Source organism: Hylaeus volcanicus, chromosome 7 (assembly GCF_026283585.1).
Source record: "Hylaeus volcanicus isolate JK05 chromosome 7, UHH_iyHylVolc1.0_haploid, whole genome shotgun sequence".
Lineage (NCBI taxonomy): Eukaryota > Metazoa > Arthropoda > Insecta > Hymenoptera > Colletidae > Hylaeus > Hylaeus volcanicus.
In genome coordinates, this window is record NC_071982.1 from 8,580,518 (window position 1) to 8,604,211 (window position 23,694).

The following is a 23,694-nucleotide window of genomic DNA, read 5'->3' on the forward strand; positions in this document are numbered from 1 at the left end:
ATTCGCACTTGTTGCGAATAACGAGTATAATCTGAAAGTACGTATCGATTTTCTAAATTATCGTTCATTCTCATTATTTTCATTCTTATGAACAGAAATGGGCAAACTCTCGATTTCAATATACGTATACCAATCTGCCAAAATTATATCTCACCGATAATTTATTTTACTCGCCATTGTATTTGAAATTAAATATCGTTTCATTTCAATAATTTTGTAAACCAAAGATTCGAAATATTATTTTAAATCGATCTATTTCAAATTTGATCTATACCTCGAATAGACGAAAGTATCAGGTAAATAAATGCACATGACGCGATAGAATCTTATTGGTTCGCCGAGTCCTGGTAAGCAGTGTATCGTAGTTGGCATTTCCTAAGAATAATTATTGGAAACGTTGAAACTATCAACGTTTTACATTTTTTAATAATTCATTTCGTTGAAGATATATACTCAAATTTTGCCCATCTCTGACGTCACTGATATAATCGAACGCACGATAGCGCCACCAGTTGCAAAGAGATAAACTGATAGGACCGCTAAAAAGAGCAAACGGCCACGAGGGTGATAAGGATGATAAGGACAATTGTCGTTAAAAAGAGAAAGGCAAGCATACTGTGGCTATGAAACATTGTTATGTAGACAGGCACACGCAAATCCTTGACGAAAGGTGACGAGAGAGAGAGAGAGAGAAAGAGAGAGAGTTTCCATAGCATAAGTAACGCAGCTCTGTACAATGTGGTAGATACAATGCATTCCTTTACAAGATATGATAATAGATAAAAAATTCAACCTGCAAACGTCCTTTGGCCATTGTGGTACGGTCAACTAGTGGCGCTATCTATGACAATCACTTCGTTGGTTAGGTTATATGCGAATACTTGCAGAATACTTTGCAGAATGCACGTAATATCTTCGATCAGTTTCTCAAAGTAATAAATATTGCATTAAAAATGCCCACATGTGTTATCTGTTGAATTTATATAATGTATTTGTTGTATGTTACAGGAAGGGTAATATTGTTACAGTCACAATTCCACTAATAAATATTGTACTTTACAGGTTTACAAGAAATTGTGTACAATAGCTGTGAAATTACATTAATCCATGTTTACGTTTGCTGTATATCAAACAACAGAATGCCAATGCTGCATGCAAAGTCAATAGCAGATGCTGTTCCATACGTACGTAAAATCAATCATATTTGATACATGACATGATTTATTCCTTAATGTATCAATATGCTTTGATACGTTTAAAGATAAATTTTCCATTCAAAGCAGCAGTCAAAATACTTAAAGAAAAAATACAGTACTTTTAAAGCATACGGTTAAAGAAATATCGAAGCAATATACAGAACATGTATATAAACCAGAATTAAAATTGTTTGCGTTGATATTGTATTATTATTCGCCTCAAATGTATGCATGGACATGAACAAATCTTACACATAGACACATATTAACCCTTTGCGCTAGAGAGGTGACTCTCAGTCATTGTTAGGTTTCACGCAGCAAATCTATAATACCTAATCTTTCTTTAGAGCTTGAAGTGTCAATAAACACCTTATTCTCAAATCTAGATAGTTTAGAATTCATGGCAACAGAAAGCTAAGAAACATCTCCTGTTGCTGGCAGATACCAGAAAAAAGGCCTGGAGTGCAAAGGGTTAACCTGCAAATATTCTGAACATTTTCGGATACATAGTGAACATATAGCGGACGTATTTATTAACGTATTTATTACCAAAAATATGACCACATATAAATATTCAAAAGAATACAATAGATCGTTTATGTACAAACTCGACGACAGGATATTGAAAGTTCAATGGAAGTCGCAAACATATCAGAATAGGATTATCGATATGGATGAACATATAGCGGATTTAACGTATTTATTACCAAACATATGAACACGTATAAATATTCAAAAGAATACAATAGACCGTTTGTGTACAAATTCGACGACAGGATTCGTTTAATAGAAGTTGCAAACATATCATAATAGGATTTTCGATATACAGGGGGGGGATATACAATCACAGGATATACAATTCCAAAAATGTTGTAAGACATTGAAAGAGGTGGTTCGAGAAGTGATTTGAAACAACTTTTTCCTTAGCGAAAATGTTGTCCGAGACTTCGTTATGGAGATATTAACGGAAAACGCCGACCAATCAGAGCGCGCGTATATCGTTGGAGCGGCCGTGGTAGCAAAGGCTACGAGCTAAGCGGCGGCGTCCAATGTCCTTCGATGCACGTCGAGTCGCTTGTTCGCGTACAAGCGCGGCCGCTTAGCACATAGCCTTCGCTACCGCGGCCGCTCCAACGGTATACGCGCGCTCTGATTGGTCGACGTTTTCCGTTAATATCTCCATAACGAAGTCTCGGACAACATTTTCGCTAAGGAAAAAGTTGTTTCAAATCACCTCCCGAACCACCTCTTTCAAGGTGTTACAACATTTTTAGGACATCCTGTAGGTGAGAGTAGTAGCGCGAGAATTTTAGCGTTCGAATTTTGCCGCGGTTTCGAACAGATGGCGTTGCTAGGCGACCGTAGCAAGATGGCCGGCCGTGATGGCAGCAGTCATTTGCTTGGTATAGTTCAGGCTCGGCTCGCATCGGCGGTAGTCGCAGGTAGTTGCGCTCTCTGTGTCGTCGTCGGATTCCGTGGCTGCGGCTATGAAGCAGTCTTATATAGATGGACAGGCGCAGGTCCCACGGCGAAAGGTCGTGAGTGTGTGGGTACGCGTAGAGTAAGAGTAAGTAACTGTGTCTCGCTCACTCGCACCGCGACGAGGAATCGGTGGTGGAGCGCGAGTGAAAGACGAAGAAGCGAGTCGAGCGAGCGAGCGAGCGAGCGAGGGCGAGCGCGAGTCGGGCCAGCGAGCGTGGAACGGTGTAGAGCGAGCGAGCGTGTGGTGGTGGTGGTGACGACTGGTGCCGTGGACGGACGGTCGGTCGGCGGTCGGACCGTGGTGTGTGAAGAAGAGAAAAATTCGCAAGTGGTGTGCTGGGTTGGTGAGCTGGCTGGTTGAGTGGGTAATATATATCGGGGTAGCGCCACGGACAGTGCCGGGGATTTTTGGTTGTCGTTGGGGCCTGTTGCCGAGACGTCGAGGGACGACGCGTGGAACCGAAGAAAGAGACCGCGTTAACAGCAATGTCCGACCGGGAAAGCCTGGACGATCAACCGCAAAGTAAGCCTCGAGCGATCATACGGCCCTGTGTGCACGATTGCTCGACGTGTTAGGTATCGTACGCGATTCACGATACGCGCTGCAAATGTGCGCGACCCGACATCTTTCCGTGGCTGTGGCACCGTGTGCCTGCAACTTCGATCACAAGGACCGTCGTTTTCATGACGGAACAACTTTCGTCGCGGTTACCTCGCGGCCACGGTTCCGCGAGCACCGCGGAATCGCACACGCCCGATCGTTCCTTTCAGCCCTCGTGGCGTTCTGTCAACCGCCGAAAAGAATCGCTATTTTCCAACGATACCCAGGATCCAAGATGGCCGGCCGCGTATCGGCCTGAGAGACGAACCCTGTCCTCTTTCCTCCTTCCGTCGTATTCTCTCGCTTCCACCTAGTCTCTTTCGCACGCTATCTGTCCTTTCTTCCCCTCTGGCTCCCTCTTTACCTCGCGGTTCGTACTCATATTTTCTCTCTCTTTATCGCTTGTTTCGTTCCTCGCTCTCGCACACACTCTCACCTTTTTCTACTTCGTGCTTTTGAGTTTCACCTCATTTCTGTTTCTCCTCAAATTATTCGTCCACCGCGAAATCGTTATTATTAATCGTACGCACAATTAACCCTCGATCTTAACCTTAATCTCGACGATTTCCTTAGATATCAAAAATCGCTATCGATATGTTCAAAATTTCTAAAGAAATTTTTCGAGTGTCACGTCACACTTTTTACGAACCGTTATCGAGGAAAATAACTACAAGTCTGTCGAATATGCACTGGACTAATTAGAATATCAACACATCAATGGGGCCAGTAATTAAAATATTTTCTCTAATAAAATTAATCGTAGACCACTTGATTTATACAAACACTCTAGCCTCCATGATTTGAGTTTCATGAAATAAATAAAAAGTCGTATCTCCGATTCGAAACAAAAGTAGTCTTCCGAACTTAAAGTGGAGAACTATAAATAATGCACGCGAGCAAGGACTCGACGAATATTATTATAAGACATAACCTAGTTAACGTTCACACCATCCACTAGCTTTTGTTTTATAACAGTATCCGTAATCTTTAAATGTAGGTTTCGAAAATATTTTTTCTAATTATTAATACCAGAGCTTTTGATTTTAATTTATCGCAAAGAAAGCTACTCAAAATAAAGAGATTAATTAAAGAGATTAATCGAAACTACTATTAGTCAAGTGCAGGCATATTCGGCAGATTTTTATTTTACATGACGATTGGTTTTCCAATTATTCGTTTATTTCGACGATAATAATTTCGTGTTAGATTGATACACACGTAAAGAAGAAGTAGGGAGAGGGACGAATCGGGGAATACAGGGAGTAGTTATCGGAGCATATAAAGAAAAGTTGATCGGGACCGTTCTCTGTTGTCAGTTCCGTGTGACAGACACCCTGACCGCGCTCGACGAGACGACCGGAATGGTCCCGAATGAACACGCGTGATGTAACTTGCCAATCCGCGTATCTGGCACACGCACGCACGCGACACAGCCACGAAAGTCGCACCAACACGTCGGCAAACGTGTGCACACAAAAACGACGGAACCGTCTGGCCACGATTCGCGTAAATTTCACACGTGCCATAGGCAACCCCCACCCCCAGTAGCTAGTGGATCTTGGCCTCGAAACGAAACGGTCACGACATGTATCTGCTAGCGACGGTGGTAATTCAATTTATCGTTTAAAAACGTTGGATCGATCCAAGGCTTTGATAATCTCTCAGCGGTATCGGTTAGAAATTGGCACCGAAAGTGTTGCTAAAGAAATATTTATCGGGACACGGGATCGATCGGTATTTAGAATCGAGTAAAAATTCTCTATTCATGCTTCGCGTGTCGATAATTGTCGGTTTCGAGTTCCGAACGTTACGCGAGACGCATCTATATCGTTAAATATTTATATACGTCGTTTTCAAAATACTACCACTTGTAAAGCAGTTGCCACTGTTCGATATCGGCTCGATTATTCATGTTCTCCATTGCAAATTATCGACCGTTTCACTTTTCGAGCCTTGCTTTATTTGCATTAGTTTTTATTTTGTTCGTGGCCATTTGTATAATACTGACATTCTTCTTTTTCTTTTTAGGATATGGTAATCCAGGCGGAATGGATGCTGGAGGGACTGACTTCGACCCTGGTGAGTAAATGGACAAAAGAATTTTGTCTAACTGAACTTTATTGGTTCGCACACCGAGGTATTAGGCAGACCGAAAAGTAATGTCGTTTCTTTTATTGGGTTGTCCGGAAAGTTCGTGCCTATTTTTAAGAAAAATTCAAAGGCATATGTGAATTTTGATATATATTTATTGAATTATACATATATGTATATGTACCATTTTGTTCCACAACCTTTCCACCTGTTAAGGAATGTACACATTTTATTTGTTTTCAGCCATTTCGATATATTTAGACCGCCTACTAAAAATCGCCATGGACTTTCCAGACAGCCCAATACATTCAATTCAAACTTTCCAATTTTCTATCTTTAATTCATTATATAATCGCCCTCATTATCAGCAGCCTTTTACCACCTAGTGTGCAAATGTTCAATGCCAGAAAAATCAATGAGCTGATAAATGATAAACAAGTATTTAGGATGGCAAAAACGACATTACTTTCCAGTCCACCTAATAGAACAGTGATGGGCAAAACCCTAGGTTTCGTTCAACTCTACTAGAACAAGAACGTGAATACCAATTTTCTTACAATATGTTCTGAAATTTCTGAATATTTTTTTTTTTTTTGTAATTTAATTTATTTAATGTCGCATCAGCATTTATGCCATTAGCGACCACTGTGGATTACATTTTCTTTACGTTCTATAAATTTCATATGTGAGTCATAAATAATTTACATAGATCATTACTTATGCTTAGATAACAAATTTCTTACATCTAATAATAAAAAAATAGTTAATAATTTAGTTGTAGTGTCCTGTTTATATGTGGCCTATATTTCTTCTGCTAATCGTGTCCTTTGTAAATATGATAAGATTTTTAGTATGCAACTCTTGTCGTTTAAACTATTCTTCAGGGTGTTTGGTTGGCTTCTTGTTTCGCGTATATTATCGTGCAATGGACATTCTTCTATTATATGTTTCACTGTGATTTTTGTATTGCAGTTTTGTGCAGTATGGGGGGTTTTCTTTTATAATTAGGTGGCTATGTGTTAGTCTTGTGCGACCTATTCTTAATCGGGTTATTAGAATTTGTTCTCTTCTTGGCAGAGAAATAGCAGGATTTCTTGAAAATATATTTTTTCTTGACTCGCGAAGATCAGTATGTTTAGTGATTAACCACTCTTGGTTCCATTTTTCTAAGATTCTTTTTGCTATATCAATCTGTGCATCTTCTTTTGGTATTCCAATATTACCGAGGTCTATATTTAGCGGTCCCTCAGTTTCTTCCAAACATGAATTTCTTGGTTTTTTTTGGTGATAATTGATACGCGGTTGTTCGTTTTTTTTATGTAGTTCATATTGCAGTTTTTGAATTATTGAGTTCCTGTTGTAGGGACTGCAAATTTCTTGAAGGATCTTTTCGTTACCTGTGCTAATTTGGTAGAGTGTGTTAGTATTTCTTTCTGAATTTTGTTCCGTTACTGTCGTATAATTCCGAGCAATACAGACTTCCGGTTTATCGAGCGAAAGGACCAGAGGATAGGATCTACGTTATCTATGCGGCAAATGATAGATTCGTTTTCAGAATCTATTCCCAAAGTCGTCAACGTAGCACAGTTCCGTTTGCGGTAAAAAGGTAGCTCCAGTCGCGTGTGAGCGCACGTCCCGAGCCTATTCTCGGTTCGCATAGCGCGCAGAGTCGCGTCGCATCAATTTCGGTGCGTTGGAAACGGATTCGTCGAAAAATGGAAGACGGGAGGAGCACAAGTAGCGGCAGCAAGCGGCAGGACGAGGAACAGGAGTGGGGAACCGTACTAGCGCAGTCAGCTGGTCGTGACGTCACGACGATCGTGTCGTGGAGCCTGGGATCCCATGGTGGGAGGCGCCAACAGTGTCACGTGGTCGGGTCTGCGAAGTCACGTGGCGCGCGTGGTTCGCGGACGCAGAAGCCGGTGCTAGGCGGCCGCTGATTGGCCGGGACCATTTCACCACCATGATGTACGCATTCCATCGGCATGACGGCGGGCTCCATGAATGACCGGCACGTCATTCGTGTAGGATTTCGTGTTCGACGACGCGTCGTCGTCGCTCGGTATCGTTCACAGTTTTCTCGTCGGACGATGTGCCTCGTATGGTCGCGACTCGTGCAGTGCTCCGCCAAATGGACAGAACCACAAGTGGAAGAAACTCGATGTGTCATCGCGCGATGACTGTGCTGTTGCTCTCACGGTTTTTTACGTACATTTCTCCGTTGTGATATCTCGTCGCGATTTCTCTGCCCGTCTCTTCCTCTCGGTACACGGACGAAGTTTTTACGTGGAAGTTTCGAGCTTTCGTCGTCCACAGATCCCTATTACGAAAACCTGTGAACCTTTTTTGTACCTTTGTCGAATTTTCGAGAATCCTTGGTAACATCCTGATTTCTTGCAAGCCTCGTAACGGTGTACCCAAGCTTTCTCACTTTCTCACATTCTCGATTCGAATGGTTATCGAAATTGCACATTCCTAGTGGCAATCCCCTCTTAATCTGTCAGCGGTGGAGTCGACTTGAAGTCTGTTGCACTCTGAAGATAGCGCGTGTCCGCGATCGGTGGCCGACTCGTGAGTCGCTCTCGCGATCAATCGTGTTCGCAGCGACGCGTCTATGAAATCTGTGACTAATTTTCTGCCGGAACGGTCGCGAGAGTGTCTTATTTTATCGTCGTGCCGCGTTGTGTCTTGAATCGTCTGTGTCGAAAAAAAAAATAAAATGTGGTGCCTTGTCTTACAACGAAAAAGTGACTTGTGTGCAATCTTTTTTATAGTGTCACCTTTGCTAATGTCACTGCACACGCAAGTACATTGAACTTGCAATTTCCCTAGTGTTTTCATGAGAATCGATCCAAATGACGTTCGATTAGTACACGTAGAAGTAAACAACGGCTATACGGTGGATCCTGTTTTTGTCATATTTTCTTTTCTTTTTTTTTTTTTTTTGTTTTGTTTAAATCGACCAAGTGACACGATGGGTGAAATTATAAACATATCACCGAGTGATGTTCAAAAAAATGGGGCAAACGGCTGGGGCGACACCACGAGCAAAATACAGTACTGGTGCCCTGAAGGTAGCTGTTATTCGATAATCGTGGTAATTCGAGATTAGTCATATGCCGTTCGAGAGAAATACGAAACGATATTGATAATCTCCTATCATTATCTGTTCGAGCTTTTGCGATGATTGCGTGTACTTTGTAACTTTTAATTGTAACTTTTTGTGTAAAAGTCATCGTTTTGTTCGAGTTTCCGATTTCTCTCGAATCGGCGTTAATTTTAAGCAATTCCGAAATTCAACGCCGTGTCCCAAACACGTTCGCTTTGATTCTCTTTATATCGCGACGACCGGTCTTAAAACTTCACCAGGAATTCTGCATGTCCTATATAGGTTAGGTTACGTGGCGCAAGATCTGAAATAAGTTGCCATCTGGATTTCTTAAATGTTAGCATTTTCGTCGAGCAGGAAAGGAAGGTTCCAAGAACTCGCATGGATACGCTTCGATGCTTGTTCGATGATTCAGTAACGACGGTTAATGTTAAGAACTCGGGATTAAAAATAGCCGATTCAGACATGATTTATAAAACTGCTCTCTGGCTGATACGAAGAATCTTCGAGTGATTCTGTATTTTAGAAATCAACGAACTTATTAGTTACGATACATATACAGGGTGTCTCAAAAATGTTGAAACACATTGAAAGGGGTGGTTCGGGAAATGATTTGAAACAACTTTTTCCTTTACAAAAATGTCGGATGGGGCTTCGTTAAGTAGATATTAATTTAAAAAAACCCGACCAATCAGAGCGCGCGGATACCGTTGGAGCGGCCGCGGTAGCGAAGGCTACGCGCTGAGCGGCCGCGTCCAATGTCCTTCGATGCACGTCCAGTCACTTGTTTGCGTACGAGCGCGGCCGCTCAGCGCGTATCCTTCGCTACCGCGGCCGCTCCAACGGCATATGCGCGCTCTGATTGGTCGACGTTTTCTGTTAATATCTCTTTAACGAAGCCTCGGACAACATTTTCGCTAAGGAAAAAGTTGTTTCAAATCACATCCCGAACCACCCCTTTCAAGGTGTTACAACATTTTTGGGACACCCTGTATACAGGGTGAGTCCGAAGAAACAGAACACCTAATATCTCCGTTACATTTCGTTGTACAAAAAAACTTCTTAGGACAAAGTTACACTATTTGAAGGCCCACATGTAACGGTGTAAGGGAAAAAAGTCAAGGTCTTTCTTTCTTTCTTTTCTTTTTTTTTATAAAATTTCAAGATCATCGATGTTTTTTTTTTTTTTTTTTTCTTAATGGAATGATATATCTTTGTTAACGTAACGTTGTAGCTGACAAAATAACGAATTCATCCATGTACTACAATATGACCTACAAATGACCTTCAACCCAGAAAAATGGAATAAATAAAATTCAACGTGTAAGATTCATTTGCTTTATTCCTGTTACGCAAAATGTTCAAAATGTTTTGAATATTCAAATTAATATTAATTTGAGCTGCTATACATTGAAATGTATCGCAATACACAACATAATAACAGATTCGGTGTTGACAGGAAGACATTTATGATATACCTTTATCTATATGTTTGTACACATTCGTGTATGCAACTGCTGATCAGTCTGAAGACGTTCTTGCTCTCTGATTTCTAATGTTTCCTAAGATTTCCAATCTTACACGTTGAATTTTATTTATTCCATTTTTTTGGGTTGAAGGTCATTTGTAGGTCATATTGTAGTACATGGATGAATTCGTTATTTTGTCAGCTACAACATTACGTTAATGAAAATATATCATTCTATTTAAAAAAAACATCGATGACCTTGCAAATTTTTTCCCCCTATACCGTTACATGTGGGCCTTCAAATAGTGTAACTTTGTCCTAAGAAGTTTTTTTGTACAACGAAATGTAACGGAGATATTTAGGTGTTCTGTTTCTTCGGACTCACTCTGTATATATTTTTTAATACATAAGTAATACGTTATCTTAGATAATCGAATAATAATTTGGGACTTTCTGGAAATTCCTACCAAGAAATCAGGTTGGCAAACACCGAATGAATTAATTCGAACTAATTGGGAAACGATGTGCGTGCGACTTTGCGAATCTCGGTGACGTTCTTTATCGGTCTCTACGTCTCCCACGGAGATAATTTACCGACCGTGAGAAAGATACGAACGCGGAATTCGCAGAAATCCATTGGCGCTTTCGTCACCGGTTCTAACGTATATCGTAACGACGCGAGAGGTTATACGGGTCACTGATTTTCGCGTTGGACGCGTGCAGTTTTTCCGCTTCGGCCGTCGAAATTCGTCGGGTCGAGAAACGAGAACCTCGCGATTACCTCGTCTGGGAGGTTAATTAAAATTTGTCTCGTAATTAATGCTCGCCACGTCACTGAGTTTGCTCCTCGATTCCGTTGAATGATATCGCGATCTTTTAAACGAGGATCGTTAGACTTTGAACGTTAGGTTGGAATACGCGCGATAAACTTGTAGTTCCACGTACCGTCAACGAAAGTTATGGCGAATTTCTATCTTATTTTGAGTACACCGAACGCGAAATTTAAAAATACAGGGTGCGACAACAAATTTGACCTTTTAATAAAATACCATGAAAACTTTATTTTTTTCACAAGAACAAATTTTAACAAGGGGGGGGTTTATAAACAACATCTCTGGCTGTAACATACTTAATTGGTTTCGAAGTGGCATCCTTGTGCTTTTTTTACGGAGCGTCGAATGTTTTCGGAAATTTTTCCGACGTGAGGCGCACCACATTCACGGCGCATCGGATTTTTGTCAGTATTGTTAAACATCCGGAAAAAGTATGTTAATACATTCACGCCGGTGGACGCTGCCATTTGTGTTTCTCACCACGGGGCGGGGCGGTGGTACACGCCATCTGATAGATACGCGAGCGCGAGCCACCGGTGGTACACGCCGACCGATGAGAGACATAACCGCTCGTTTTAAACAAGTTGGAAAATTCTGAAAAAAAAAATAGATTTACGTAGCTTTTTTAATGGAGGATCGAACAGAAATGTGAGAAAATCCTAAACTAGAAGTGCTTTCGTGCTGGAACGAATACAACTTGTACATTTTCTGCGCGCACACTGTAAATAAAAAATACAAACGGTAAATGATCCCTGTTAACTGTATTTGAGAAACTTAAAGTAACACCGTGGCAAAAGCTGCAAATGTATACGTATAATTATAGCATGTTCTGCATACGAGTACATCAGAGTATCGTGTAAAGCAAATAGAAGTAGGCTGGTCGATAGTTGCAACGCGAACAATATGTGTTGGCTGCTCAAGGCCATCGAGGTTCCCCCCACCACCTCGTCTCTCCGATCAAATCTGCGAACAAACATTCTTTGACTTTAAAACGTAAAAATAAGACGAAGAAGTAGTCGAATGGAATATTCACGACTGTCGTACGACGCCACAGTGGTCTGAATGGACAAAAATGTAGTCAAAATTAGAAAGAGTTTTCAGATCTTCATGAAACGTGGTGTTTTTTTAGTTATTTGGGGGGCAAAATATGAATCTGATATTAGAATTGCAAAATTCAAAATGTGGGATCTAATATGGCCGACATGTATATTAAATAGAGTTATTAGATTTTCATGAAACTTGGCATTTTTTAGTTATTTGGGTCGCAAAATACGAATCTGATATCAGAATTGCAAAATTCAAAATGTCGGATCCAATATGGCCGACATGTATATTAAAAAGTTAGTAGATTTTCATGAAACTTGGTATTTACGACTTATTTGAGCCGCAATCTTTGAATCTGATATCAGAAATGTAGAGTTTAATTAAGGAAACGAGATAAATCAACTTCAACTTTGAAGGGCTATGTGTTAGAAAATAATTGTCATATTTATAGAACACAAATACTGTTCGTTGCAGTGTTACATACATAATAAACACACTATGGCAGTTTACTGATTCCGCGTACTTGAAAAATTGAATTTTGCCCAGAAGCGTATCCGTAACTATAACGTAAGGGTTCCGACACGAGAACATCGCCAGAACAACCGCTAACGGTACAAAAATTCACCGAGCCCTCGCGTTCGTCATGAATGATGCATAACCACGGTGCATTCGTTGCGCACGGACGTCGATCTTTGACCATCGCTACGTAACACGCAGAGACCGAGGAGCAGGAAGGAATAATACACCGATACATTCAAAACCGCTTCAAACATTTCGCAACGTTTTGGAACCCTATATTAACACTTTATCTACAGGGCTATTTCGAAACAGTCTTTAATTCATGTTATGTAATTGATTTTAACGTCACAAAATTTCGAATTGCGCGCGAGTCTCGAACCTGTTGCTCCACGCAAACTCTCCTCGAACTCTTCGGGACCCTTCGGAACCCTTCGGAACCCTTCGGAACCCTTCGAATACAAAAATCGCCGCAACGCGTTCCTCCGAAACGAAATCGCTAGCAATCGCACGGAAGAACAGCTCCCATTAGTCTCCGCGTCACCTCTCTTAAGCTGCCAGGACCAAATCACCAGAATCATATCGGACTTTGTGGAATATTTAGTACCGAATTTGTACCAAAAGAACCATTATATACTTTATACCACCAAAAGAAATTTTGTACCTGTTACCATTTTCAAGAAAATCGCAATATTAATATTCAGCTAGCAGCGCCACGATTTTTTTGTAAACGGTAACAGGTTCAAAATTTCTTTTGGTGGTACAAATTAGTACAAATTCAGCACTAAATATATCCACTTTAATTTTTTCATTTTTATTAATTGTGACGTGTGGTCCTGCTAGCTTAATATTAAGCGCCACGATTTTTTCGTAAACGGTAACAGGTACAAAATTATTGTTGATGGTAGAAATCAGTAGAAAATAAGTATTAAATATTCCACTGAGTCCGATATGATTCTGCTGATTCGGTCCTGAAGAGAGGTCTCCGCGTCCTGGCAGGAGAGGCGGTAAGGTTGACGCGTCGCCGCGGCGAGACGTCGAAGGCAGAGCGGCCGTCGTCGGGGCGGCTGTTGGTAGAAACCCGCCCAGCCGATCTGGAAGGGAGAACGGAAATATGCAGTTCGTATTGAGGCAGGTCGGTGCAGCGCCACGAGCCGCGCTCCAGGCGCAGAGATCAATGCACCCGCCGCCCCCTTCGCGGCGCGGCGTCGACGTCCACGTTCGAGTCCTCATAAATCCGCGGGATGCGTCCACGTAACGGGACCGCGAGGGCAGCCTGACAGGGTCCTCAGCCTCGCCTGGAACTAGAAGAATGGCCGGACACCTCGGTTACGTAAGAACGAAGCACAAAGGGACGGCCGCGAACGAAGGTGCCCTGTATCGCGCGTGAAACCATCGCTAAAGGATGCCACGGTGAGGGAAGCCCTCGTGGAGGACCCGGAGATGCCCAAAGACGCGGGCACTCGTCTTCCGTTTATCCGAGGAACCTGAGAACCCTTCCGATCGAATCTTGGAATCCTTGGAAACTTGGAATCCCGAGTCGAGATCAATTTCGAGATCGGTGTTAGGACCCCGGAAGAACGAAGAGTGTCGCCGAGGGACGTTACTTGGGATCCCGAGACGAGATAAATTTCAAGATCGGGTTAGGACCTCGGAAGAGTGTCGCCGATGAACGTAGTGAAAGAAGAAACCGAGAAGACCAGAGAGTCGAGAACTAATCGAGAGAATCTGTCCGAGGATGCCACTCCGGAAGGTCTAACCACCGTCTAACCACCGTCAGGTGTTGAAAGACAGCCATAACCTCTGTCACCTGGTGGTAACCTAGGCGCTAGGTAAAGTCCAAGCGGGAGGATCTGAATGATGGAAGACGACGAGCGAAGGAGCAGGAATCGTTGGTGCAATGGCTCGGTGTTTGCCTGGTTGGCTGCGACGTGGCCCAGGTCGCGCAAAAGGGAGTCACGGTAACTCTGACTGTTAGGAAAACGGTCAGAGACAGTCGGAACACCTATCCAGCGATCATGAGCGAGTCAGAGAGGACTGTCCGTTGCGTCGAATCGAATATTGTTCGGTGCTGGTGTTGAGATATACGAGAGACTGTTATGAGGGTGTGCTCCAAGTATCGACGGGGGATAAGAGGGTTTTCCGTTGGACGGAGTGTTCTCGACCCTGTCCCAATTTCCAGCGGCTCGATAGGGAGGATGGAGGGAGTCCACGGGACGAGCTCGTCGCGCGGAATTGAAAATAGTGATCGACCAGGCCTGGCCAGAGAGTAAGATATATAAAGGAGGACGCGATTGAACCGCGAGGAATATGTACAGGTGCACGAACTTTCGTTGACGTAGCCAGAATGTTCAAGAGCAGGATCTTCCAGGGCGACCTCATCCCTGTCCTAATTCCGGGCGGCCTGCAACAGCCCAGTACGTAACGAGAGAAACCCTTTACGGTTTGATCGATCGTTCCGTCGCGTGCGTTCGCGCACGGGGATCAATCCTTCGGGCTCTTGAGTTATGAGCGACCGCGGGAATTGGCTCTTGGGGACTGCGCACCGCGCCCTTTTCGCCGAAAATAAATTGCAACCAACCCCCATGAAGGTTGGAGCTGGTCAGGTCTCGTAGGTTTCAGGTCTCCGATGTTTAATGTAACTCTGAAAACCTGTGAATTCCACGTTCCGAATCTCATCTACAGAGTGTCCCAGCCTAAGTGATACGGAGCTCTAACTCCAAAACCATCGGCCGAATGCAACATTTCAAATATGGAATATTGAGTTTTTTCCTTGACGCTAGCAAACTTTGAAGCATTGTAGCTTGAAAACTAATAAAAATCGGGCAAATACATTAAAGCTTAATGAATTCGTCTTGAAAAGTACTATCGCATGCTCTAAAAACAAATATATAGTTCCATATGAAAAACGAAACTTGACCATCATATCTCGTTAAATAACAAAGTTAACAAAAATTCCTTCTCGCTGAAACATGAGCCCCGTTTTACCATGCAATTTCCATATTTGAAATTTTCCATTCGGCCGATAGTTTTGGAGTTAGAGCTCCATATCACTTAGGCTTGGGACACCCTGTAGATGAGATTCGGAACGTGGAATTCAAAGGTTTTCAGAGTTAAATTCGCGGAGATAGATATGGTCTTCTTTTCGAATTTTTCCGGTTGCTAGGTCTAAAATGATTAACCCTTTGCGCTCGAGGCACTTTTTTATAGAATCAAATCCGAGTCCATATTTAAATAAATTTCTGTGAAAGCAAACAATCTACATCGAGGAAAAACATCTACGAACGTTCACGTTTCGATGTATTATTATTTCGATTAATAATTAGCTGTATTCTGATTTAAGTGAATTTGAAAATGTACGTTCACAAAGTCACTTTTAAATGGCAAGCTTATTTCGCCTGGAATTATTTCCAAATAAATGTTTCTTTATGAATATGTACACGAATAAACTTTATGCGTGTATATATTTATAATGAAAAATTGATATGGGAACGCCAAACCTATCGTTTAATTTGGACAAATTTCTTCGATAAACATAGAGGATATGAATACTTATGGGAATGACTGTACGTAAAAGTAGATTTCGTTCGTGGATTTAATATTCTGGAAAACATGGACACCCATGACCTATATAAAAACAGTTCCTCCTACGTCATCGCTAAACCTAATGTCATTCCACGTCTTTCGAAGTTCTCTTCCCGATATTCTCCCTTGGTTGTATTCGATTCGATCGAATTTCTGGCTTCCATGGCTTATTTGACCCGCAAAATACGAATCCGATATCAGACTTCCAAAACTCAAAATGCAAGATCCAATATGGCCGACATGTACACTAAAAAGTTATTAGATTTTCATGAAACTTAGTATTTATGTCTTATTTGAACCGCAAAATACAAATCTGATATCCGAATTGCAAAATTCAAAATGCCGGATCCAATATGGCCGACATGTATATGAAAAAGTTATTAGATTTTCATGAAATGTGAGATTTATAAATTATTTGGACCGCAGATTTCGAATTTGATATTAGAATTGCAAAATTCAAAATGCCGGATCCAATATGGCCGACATATGTATATGAAAAAGTTATTAAATTTTCATGAAATGTGAGATTTATAAATTATTTGGACCGCAGATTTCGAATTTGATATTAGAATTGCAAAATTCAAAATGGGGGATTCAATATGGCCGACATGTATATTACACAGTTATTAGATTTTCATGAAACTTTATATTTATAAATTATTTATTCCGCAAATTTCGAATCTGATATCAGAATTGCAAAATTAAAAATTTCGGATTTAATATGGCCGACACGTATATTAAAAAGTTATCAACACCCCCCTAGAGGTGTCATTCCCGATACTGTCCGTTGTCTGTACTCGATTCGATCGAATTCCTGGCACGAAAGAAAAGGTGAAAACGTTTCCGCCTGAAAGGATAAGACGACGGTTGATAGCGGGAAAAAGTAGGTAGAGGTGTATCCGGCGGTAGTGGGGTAACCAAAGAGGTCATCGACCCCCTTGCAGCTGTTATTGATCGACGAGGAGGACTAGCAACATCGCTCCGCCGTTTCGTCCAACTTGCAGCTCTCGTCCTGTCCCGAAGGACCCGTTACTCCTGCGCGAAAAACCCCGTCGAACCCGACGATCGGTCTTCGTCATTCGCCGGGATCTTAATCCACGACATTCGACCCAGAAACGGTGCTTGTGGGAATCCAGCGAGAGCTTCGAGCGTAGCCTGACCCAATAAACACTGGGTGACCTCTTTCCGGACTCCTCGCCCTATCCCAACCTCTCCCCGACAAACCACCACGATTACTACAGCGACGGAACAAGTGGGTCGTAGAATTTTTCCAACCATTTGGAATTTCGATCGATCCCGATATCGACGACTGGGTCAACTCTCCGTGCTCTAATCCGTACCGTTACTGTTTCCACAGTCGCATCATTTTTATCTTTACGTTTCTATCCCAAGGAGAATATCGAAATAACATAGAATAATATAGAAATGGTATTCACGCTCTGTCTCCAAAGCGTACGAATGTCTAAGCGATACTTATGCAAGACTCTCAATTGTCACGATTCGACTAACTCTGTGCAATATTCCAGGTCAGCAGGGTCAGCAGGGAGAGCAGGAGCTGGCGACGAAGATGCTTCAAATTCAGAGTAAAAGATTCTATCTCGATGTAAAGCAGAACAGACGTGGGAGGTTTATCAAAGTAGCCGAGGTAACGTTTGTAATATTCTCAAACTCGAGACGAGTCTCATATTATAATTCATTTAAACCGGAGGAAAAGAAATTGAAAGGTTTTTTTTTTTGTTACAGATCGGTGCGGATGGAAGGAGAAGCCAAATCTACCTGGCGCTCAGCACAGCGTCCGAGTTTCGAAACTACCTTTCGACGTTTAGCGACTTTTACGCATCCTTAGGTAAACCGCCGTCCTATGGCTATGGTTGTCGGGGCTAAAACAGCTGGTATCAGAACCAGTGATTCTCTTCTCTCACCGGTCGTAAACGTTGCAGGTCCAGCGAGCTCGGAGAACGTGCCGGACGACGGGAAACTGAAGTCGGAAGTGATGACCAAGGATAACAGGCGGTATTACTTGGACCTCAAGGAAAATACGCGCGGCCGTTTCCTGCGGGTGAGTCACCCTGTATGTACCAGCCAATGCATTTACTTTGTACGATAGGTGATAAGGAGGTTCACGATCGGTCGGAAAGGTGGATATCGTCTCGAGAGTCGCAGTCATTTTCGCAGGGTAACGAAATTGCAGTTAGGATAGCTGTGCCGAACTTGGAGAAGTTTCGAGGGGGAATGTGTCACGAGGCATTTACCGAGGTGACGTTGTTTGTTGCACAGGTGTCGCAGACGATCACACGAGGAGGGCCCAGGACGCAGATCGCGATACCGGCACAGGGTATGATCGAATTCCGTGACGCGTTGACGGACCTCCTCGAAGAATATGGCACGGACGATGGCGGCTTCAAGGGTGACTTGCCGGAGGGACGGTACATGCGCGTGGATAGCAAGAATTTCTATTTTGATATCGGCCAGAATAACCGTGGTATCTACATGAGAATTTCCGAGGTATATAAAGCGCAGACTAAAGATATACGCTTGAATGTATCGTATCGCGTGAGCGTAGCTTCAGGGGTGGATTCGGGGACAATGTCTTACTTTGATCATTTTTATTATTAGCGAGACGCGTCGATCGGGTGCAACGTGGAATTAAACGAATTGTGCTTTTTTCTTTTTCAGGTGAAGACGCATTTTAGAACAGCAATCACCGTACCGGAGAAATCCTGGGCACGTTTCCGCGATATATTTGCAGATTACTGCGAAAGAATGAGGGAAAGAGGCGCCGGAAGCAACGTCGGCATGAACAGCGGCAGCGGAGGAAATGTCTTGCCCGAGGGGAGGGGCTCTGTGGTGGCACAGGTACCATCACCATCGACCTCACAACAGCCTAACCCCAATCCAAATTTAGACTCTCCCTTAATGAAGTGAAAAAGGCTTTAACTTAACTCGAATATTGGAATTATAACCGTAACTCGTTTTCAAGTCATTAAGCGAACTAAAGGAACTTGTCAGAGTCTATGCCATCGTCATCGCCATTTTCATCGACATCGTCATCGTCATCGTCATTGTCACCGTCACCATCACCGTCATCGTTATCGCTATCGTCGCTATCACCGTCACTCGTCGCCGTCGTCATCAACTGAAAACACCAAAACTCGCCTGGAATGGTTATATATTATCGCAGGGAATCGCAATCGTCGGTCGGCGATCGTTGATCGCAGATTCGCGATCGCGCTGATTCCGTTGACGAAACTCGCGATTCGATCAACGTCGTCGACCGATTCATGATAATCGGCGTATGTCGAGGGGTGAAACGATGAAGTACAGCGGAAGGAGGATAGATGATGATGCGTGCGTGTGCATAATCGCGTGCGCACGCATGCGGGTGCGTGCATGCATGCGCGCGCGCGTGTATGTGTGTCTGTGTCTGTGTGAGTGTGCGAAAAAGAAACGAGTTTGCCGCTCGTGCGATTAACACAGAGAATAGAAAAATAACGAAACGACGGAGGATATAAGAATTATATCGCGACGTCGTCCTTAGGTGGATACGAGTTGCCATCGATATTAACGTTATGAGAGCTACCGTTCATTTCCTGGCTATGTTTCCTCTCCTACGCCCCCTCTCTCCACGCATTCGTTCGATTCCTTTACGTTTTCGCTTGTTAAAGAAATCTCTAATCCGCGTCACCGCACGTTCGTTCGACGAGAAAATTGTAAAAGAAAAATTAACTCTTAGCGGGAAATGGACCGTAGTGGAGATCACGTTACAATTGAATTTGATCGTTCAGAATTTATGAATAAATGAATTGTTATATTAACGATTATATCGCAGGGAGAAAGGAGAGCGTGGTGTGGGTAGTCGCGTTAGGCAAAGGTTAAGCGTGAAAAGCGGTATCACGTTGCGCGGACCTAATCGAGAATATGCTAGCGCGCGTTCGCGACTTGGAAATATATCGAATACTCACGAGTGCTACTAGAACGTACCGGAGAGCTTGATGGAATGCTTCTAGATAGAATTCGAATTTGACGGATCGGTGATTTTCGAGAAAGGTTAGGATTTTACGAATTAACAGTTAACGAGAAATTTACCATCAAAGGATTTCTACTCGTGTGAATCAGACCTGGACAAATTTGATTTTGAAATAAGACACACGAATAGCATTTGGAATCTTCGTAGCTTGCAGTACCTTGGCGTACCCCGACCCTGGAATCCATTTTTCTTTCTCTCGGGCGCGCGCGTAACTTCTCGTCGAGAGTCAAATTGCACAGGGCAAAAAGCATAGTGCTTACACGCTCGCCGCGCGACAACGTTGGATCACAATTTAGAACCGCGACGTCGCACACACTCGTTTACGAACCGAACGACGTCTCTCTTAAAGTAATTATGAAATAATATATAACATAGGCGAAGAAAGAAATGAAAAAAAAAATTGACGCTAGGCAAATACGAATCCCTATAATATGTATATTATACAAAGTTAATTATGTTATGTTTTGTTTCATCGATTCATACGAGAAATGCGCATCCAGACACGAACGCATGGTGTCTGGGTATAGAGACGCCAGAACAGAATGCAATACACGAGTCATATATATATATGTACACACACACAAAGTCGATACATTGGACACATACATACTCACACGTTGGTATATTAGATACACACACGCATGCACTGAGAAAAACATACCGATACACGGAAAACACGGGGAATTGAACAATCTCACACATACGCGCCCACACGCACACACACACACACACACACACACACAGCAAACACGAAATATTCCATCATGAAAGATGAACGGTACAAGAGACGGTGTGCACGCGTACGTAATTACGTTACGTTTGAGTGACGGCCGAGTTCTAACACAATTGCATATTAGGTATGTATTATACGAATGCATATTAGGTATTTATATAGAATCTATATAACTGTATAATTGTAACGAAATGCCAATGTCCACGGACCCAGGCAACTGTACCACCCGGCAACGCCGTGTATCATTCGAATTGAGGGGGGGTGCGTGTTGAGGGCCCGCAGCCGCCTAGGTCCGAGTCTCTGGACGCAGGAAGAAAGATAACGAGACAAAACGAATAGAGGAAGGAAAAGGCAAATAATATTTCAAAACGAACGACCGAGTCGGAGGAGAATTAACTGCAGTCAGGTTATTTCTCAGTGGAAAAGGAAAATCTTAATACGCTTTGATTCTGCAACGCTGTGCTAATATCAACAATGATAAAAGAAAAGAAAAGATAAAAAAAAAAATAAGAAATGATGAAAGAATATCTATCCGTTCTCTTGCGTTTCTTCAAATCGAAACGATATTAAACCGAAACTAATTAATCGCGCGTTCGCACTGGTGCGAAACGTTAATCGTGCATCGGAACGGCATAGATGCGTTAAACGCATAAAGTGCTATTTAATTAAAATGACGCGTCCCGGTTCGTGCGTTATCGGGCGCGTCTAACGTTTGAAGAGATGATTAAAAAAAAAAAATTTTATTTATTTTTTAGCAATGAACCTATTATCTATTTCGATAAGATATTTCTTTGATTGCATTTCCTTCTAAATCGACAATTTCGGCTGGTCTGAATTTACTTAGCACGTAGGATTTTTGATGATATAATGAAATATAAATCACAATTAACAAATTTCGAGATACGCACGAGTGGGTGAACTGTCGAAAGGACGAAGATCCCCGATCCTCTTCAATTTAAGAATAGTTTGAACTCAATGTGATGATTTCTTTCTTCTCGTTGTATTATTATTATTATACTATTAATTATTATTATTACTATTATTAATATTATTATAAATGTTGTCGTTATTTTTAACGCACCGGACGATTACGTCGACATAATATCGAACGTTAGAATGAAATAGTTTTGCACGGTACAGCGAACCTCGGATCTATCGTTTGCACGTTCGTCTTTTTTACGATCGTTTTACTTGTTTGTTCTCTCTCTCTCTCTCTCTCTCTCTCTCTCTCTCTCTCTCTTCATTTCTTTTTTTTGTACGCAACTTGTCAAACTTTGTTGAGTTCAAGGGGGTCGGTGTAAAGCCCGCGATCTGTGCACAAGCACATTGTCCAAAAACCGAGCGTTCTGATGGAAACGGCAAAGAAAAGGCATAGAGGAATAAAAAAAAAAAAAACTCGTTCACTGGCGCAGATGGTATGACATTGTGATCTATACAAATTACAAATTACAAAGCATCAACAAGTAGTAGATATTTAAGATATAAATACACACGTACACCTACGGTGACCTAGACACAATTCGTCTAACTATGTTCGCGATCGCGTGTATAGATATTATACACACATTACACGAGACAAAGAAACACACGTTATTAAAAAGTGAGGACGACTACAACGTACCTAACTAAATAAAACAAACAAACGATTAAAATAAAAAAAACAGAAAAACAAAGGAACACAGAGAGACAGATTATAAGCGAGGGAGTAAAACAAAAAAAAATAAATAAAAAATAAAAAATCGTCTGACACGTAAGAAGTAAGCAAAGTAATATAAAAGTAAAAAAAAATGATGAATGAAAGATGAAAACACGACGCTCCTGCCACGCAGCGAGTCCTTAGACAGCTTTAAGATAATAATTATAAATGATAAATAATAATTATTATTAAATAATAACGATAAACTTTCTATATGTTGAATCGTGTCTAGTGAGAGAAGTACTATTGAAGTAAAACCAACAACAAACAAACAAAAAAAAAATTTACTATCGCCACACACATGGATTAAACACAGTTTATATCGACCATTAGTTGTCTATCGAATGTTCTTCTTTTTTTTTTCTTTTTTTTTTCATATAGCGGAGAAGGTGATTGTTAGAGAATAGCTTTGGTGTTTCGTTTGCTGTTTTACAAAACGTTGTAACGGTTGGCGGTCGGCGAACCTTTTTGCTAGAATGTTGATGTGAAAAAAAAAAGTAACAAGGGGGTAGCCGAAAGTCCACGCCTACGATTTATATTTGGTGGGGCTTTGTCCACTGCTGTTATCATTATCACTGCTATTATCACGTAGGGTTTCCATACCATGGCCGCGTTTTCGCAAGCTGTACGCGTAGAACCAATGATGTCCTGTTACTAATTATACGATAATTGGTCTCCCCGCGGGAGAGCGAGAGCGAGAGCGAGAGAGAGTGAGAGAGAACGAGAGCGTATGCATGTTTACCTTTCATTAATTCTACACTTCTTGTTAGTGTAGCGCTCGTCTATGGCGGTACGTTAGATTAATTGTAAACCTAATCGCGCCAAACTTTTAACTCGCATTATAAGCTGTTTTTGCTCGCGGCTTGCGACAGGAGATTATAAACGCCATCGGTATGAAAACCCTGCGCTCGCTGCGATTATTCTTATTATCATTATTATTATTACGATTATATTGTCATTATACTTATTATTACGATTATCCTCCTTATTATTACTATTATTACTATTAGTACCATTTATAACCAGAGCACTAGCAGGTGCGTCTTGATCTACCGATCGCAGGACCGGCCTCGAGCGGGCTGATTTCTGTTCTTCTTTGTTGTTTTTTTTTTTAAATATATATATATATATGTATTACTTTTTAACCCTCTATTGCATAACGCGCTCGCGATGTTCTTGATTGTTCTTTTTTTTTTTTAATACAAACATCCAACGGCTCTGCAGACCTTGCTATATTCATCGTTCATCTCGGAACATCGATTAACTCGTGTGTGTGTGTGTGTGTGTGTGTGTGTGTGTGTGTGTGTGTGTGT

At 41.9% G+C, this 23,694-nt stretch overlaps 1 protein-coding gene across 3 annotated transcripts; it reads left to right on the forward strand.

Annotated features, from left to right (window-relative positions):
- The first annotated feature begins 2,626 nt into the window (after window positions 1-2,626).
- Window positions 2,627-23,360, forward strand: LOC128879979 (transcriptional activator protein Pur-beta). Of its 3 annotated transcripts, XM_054129575.1 has the most exons (7): window positions 2,627-3,201; window positions 5,308-5,358; window positions 17,452-17,570; window positions 17,669-17,771; window positions 17,866-17,996; window positions 18,203-18,430; window positions 18,602-23,360. In XM_054129575.1, the coding sequence occupies exons 1-7, from the start codon at window positions 3,165-3,167 to the stop codon at window positions 18,848-18,850; spliced, it is 918 nt and encodes a 305-aa protein (XP_053985550.1). In that variant the 5' UTR covers window positions 2,627-3,164; the 3' UTR covers window positions 18,851-23,360. The 3 variants fall into 3 exon arrangements, with proteins under 3 accessions (XP_053985550.1, XP_053985548.1, XP_053985549.1); XM_054129573.1 differs by lacking the exons at window positions 2,627-3,201; window positions 5,308-5,358 and adding an exon at window positions 5,809-8,444; XM_054129574.1 differs by lacking the exons at window positions 2,627-3,201; window positions 5,308-5,358 and adding an exon at window positions 5,819-8,444 and having other exon boundaries at window positions 17,866-17,984.
- The last annotated feature ends 334 nt before the right edge of the window (window positions 23,361-23,694 follow it).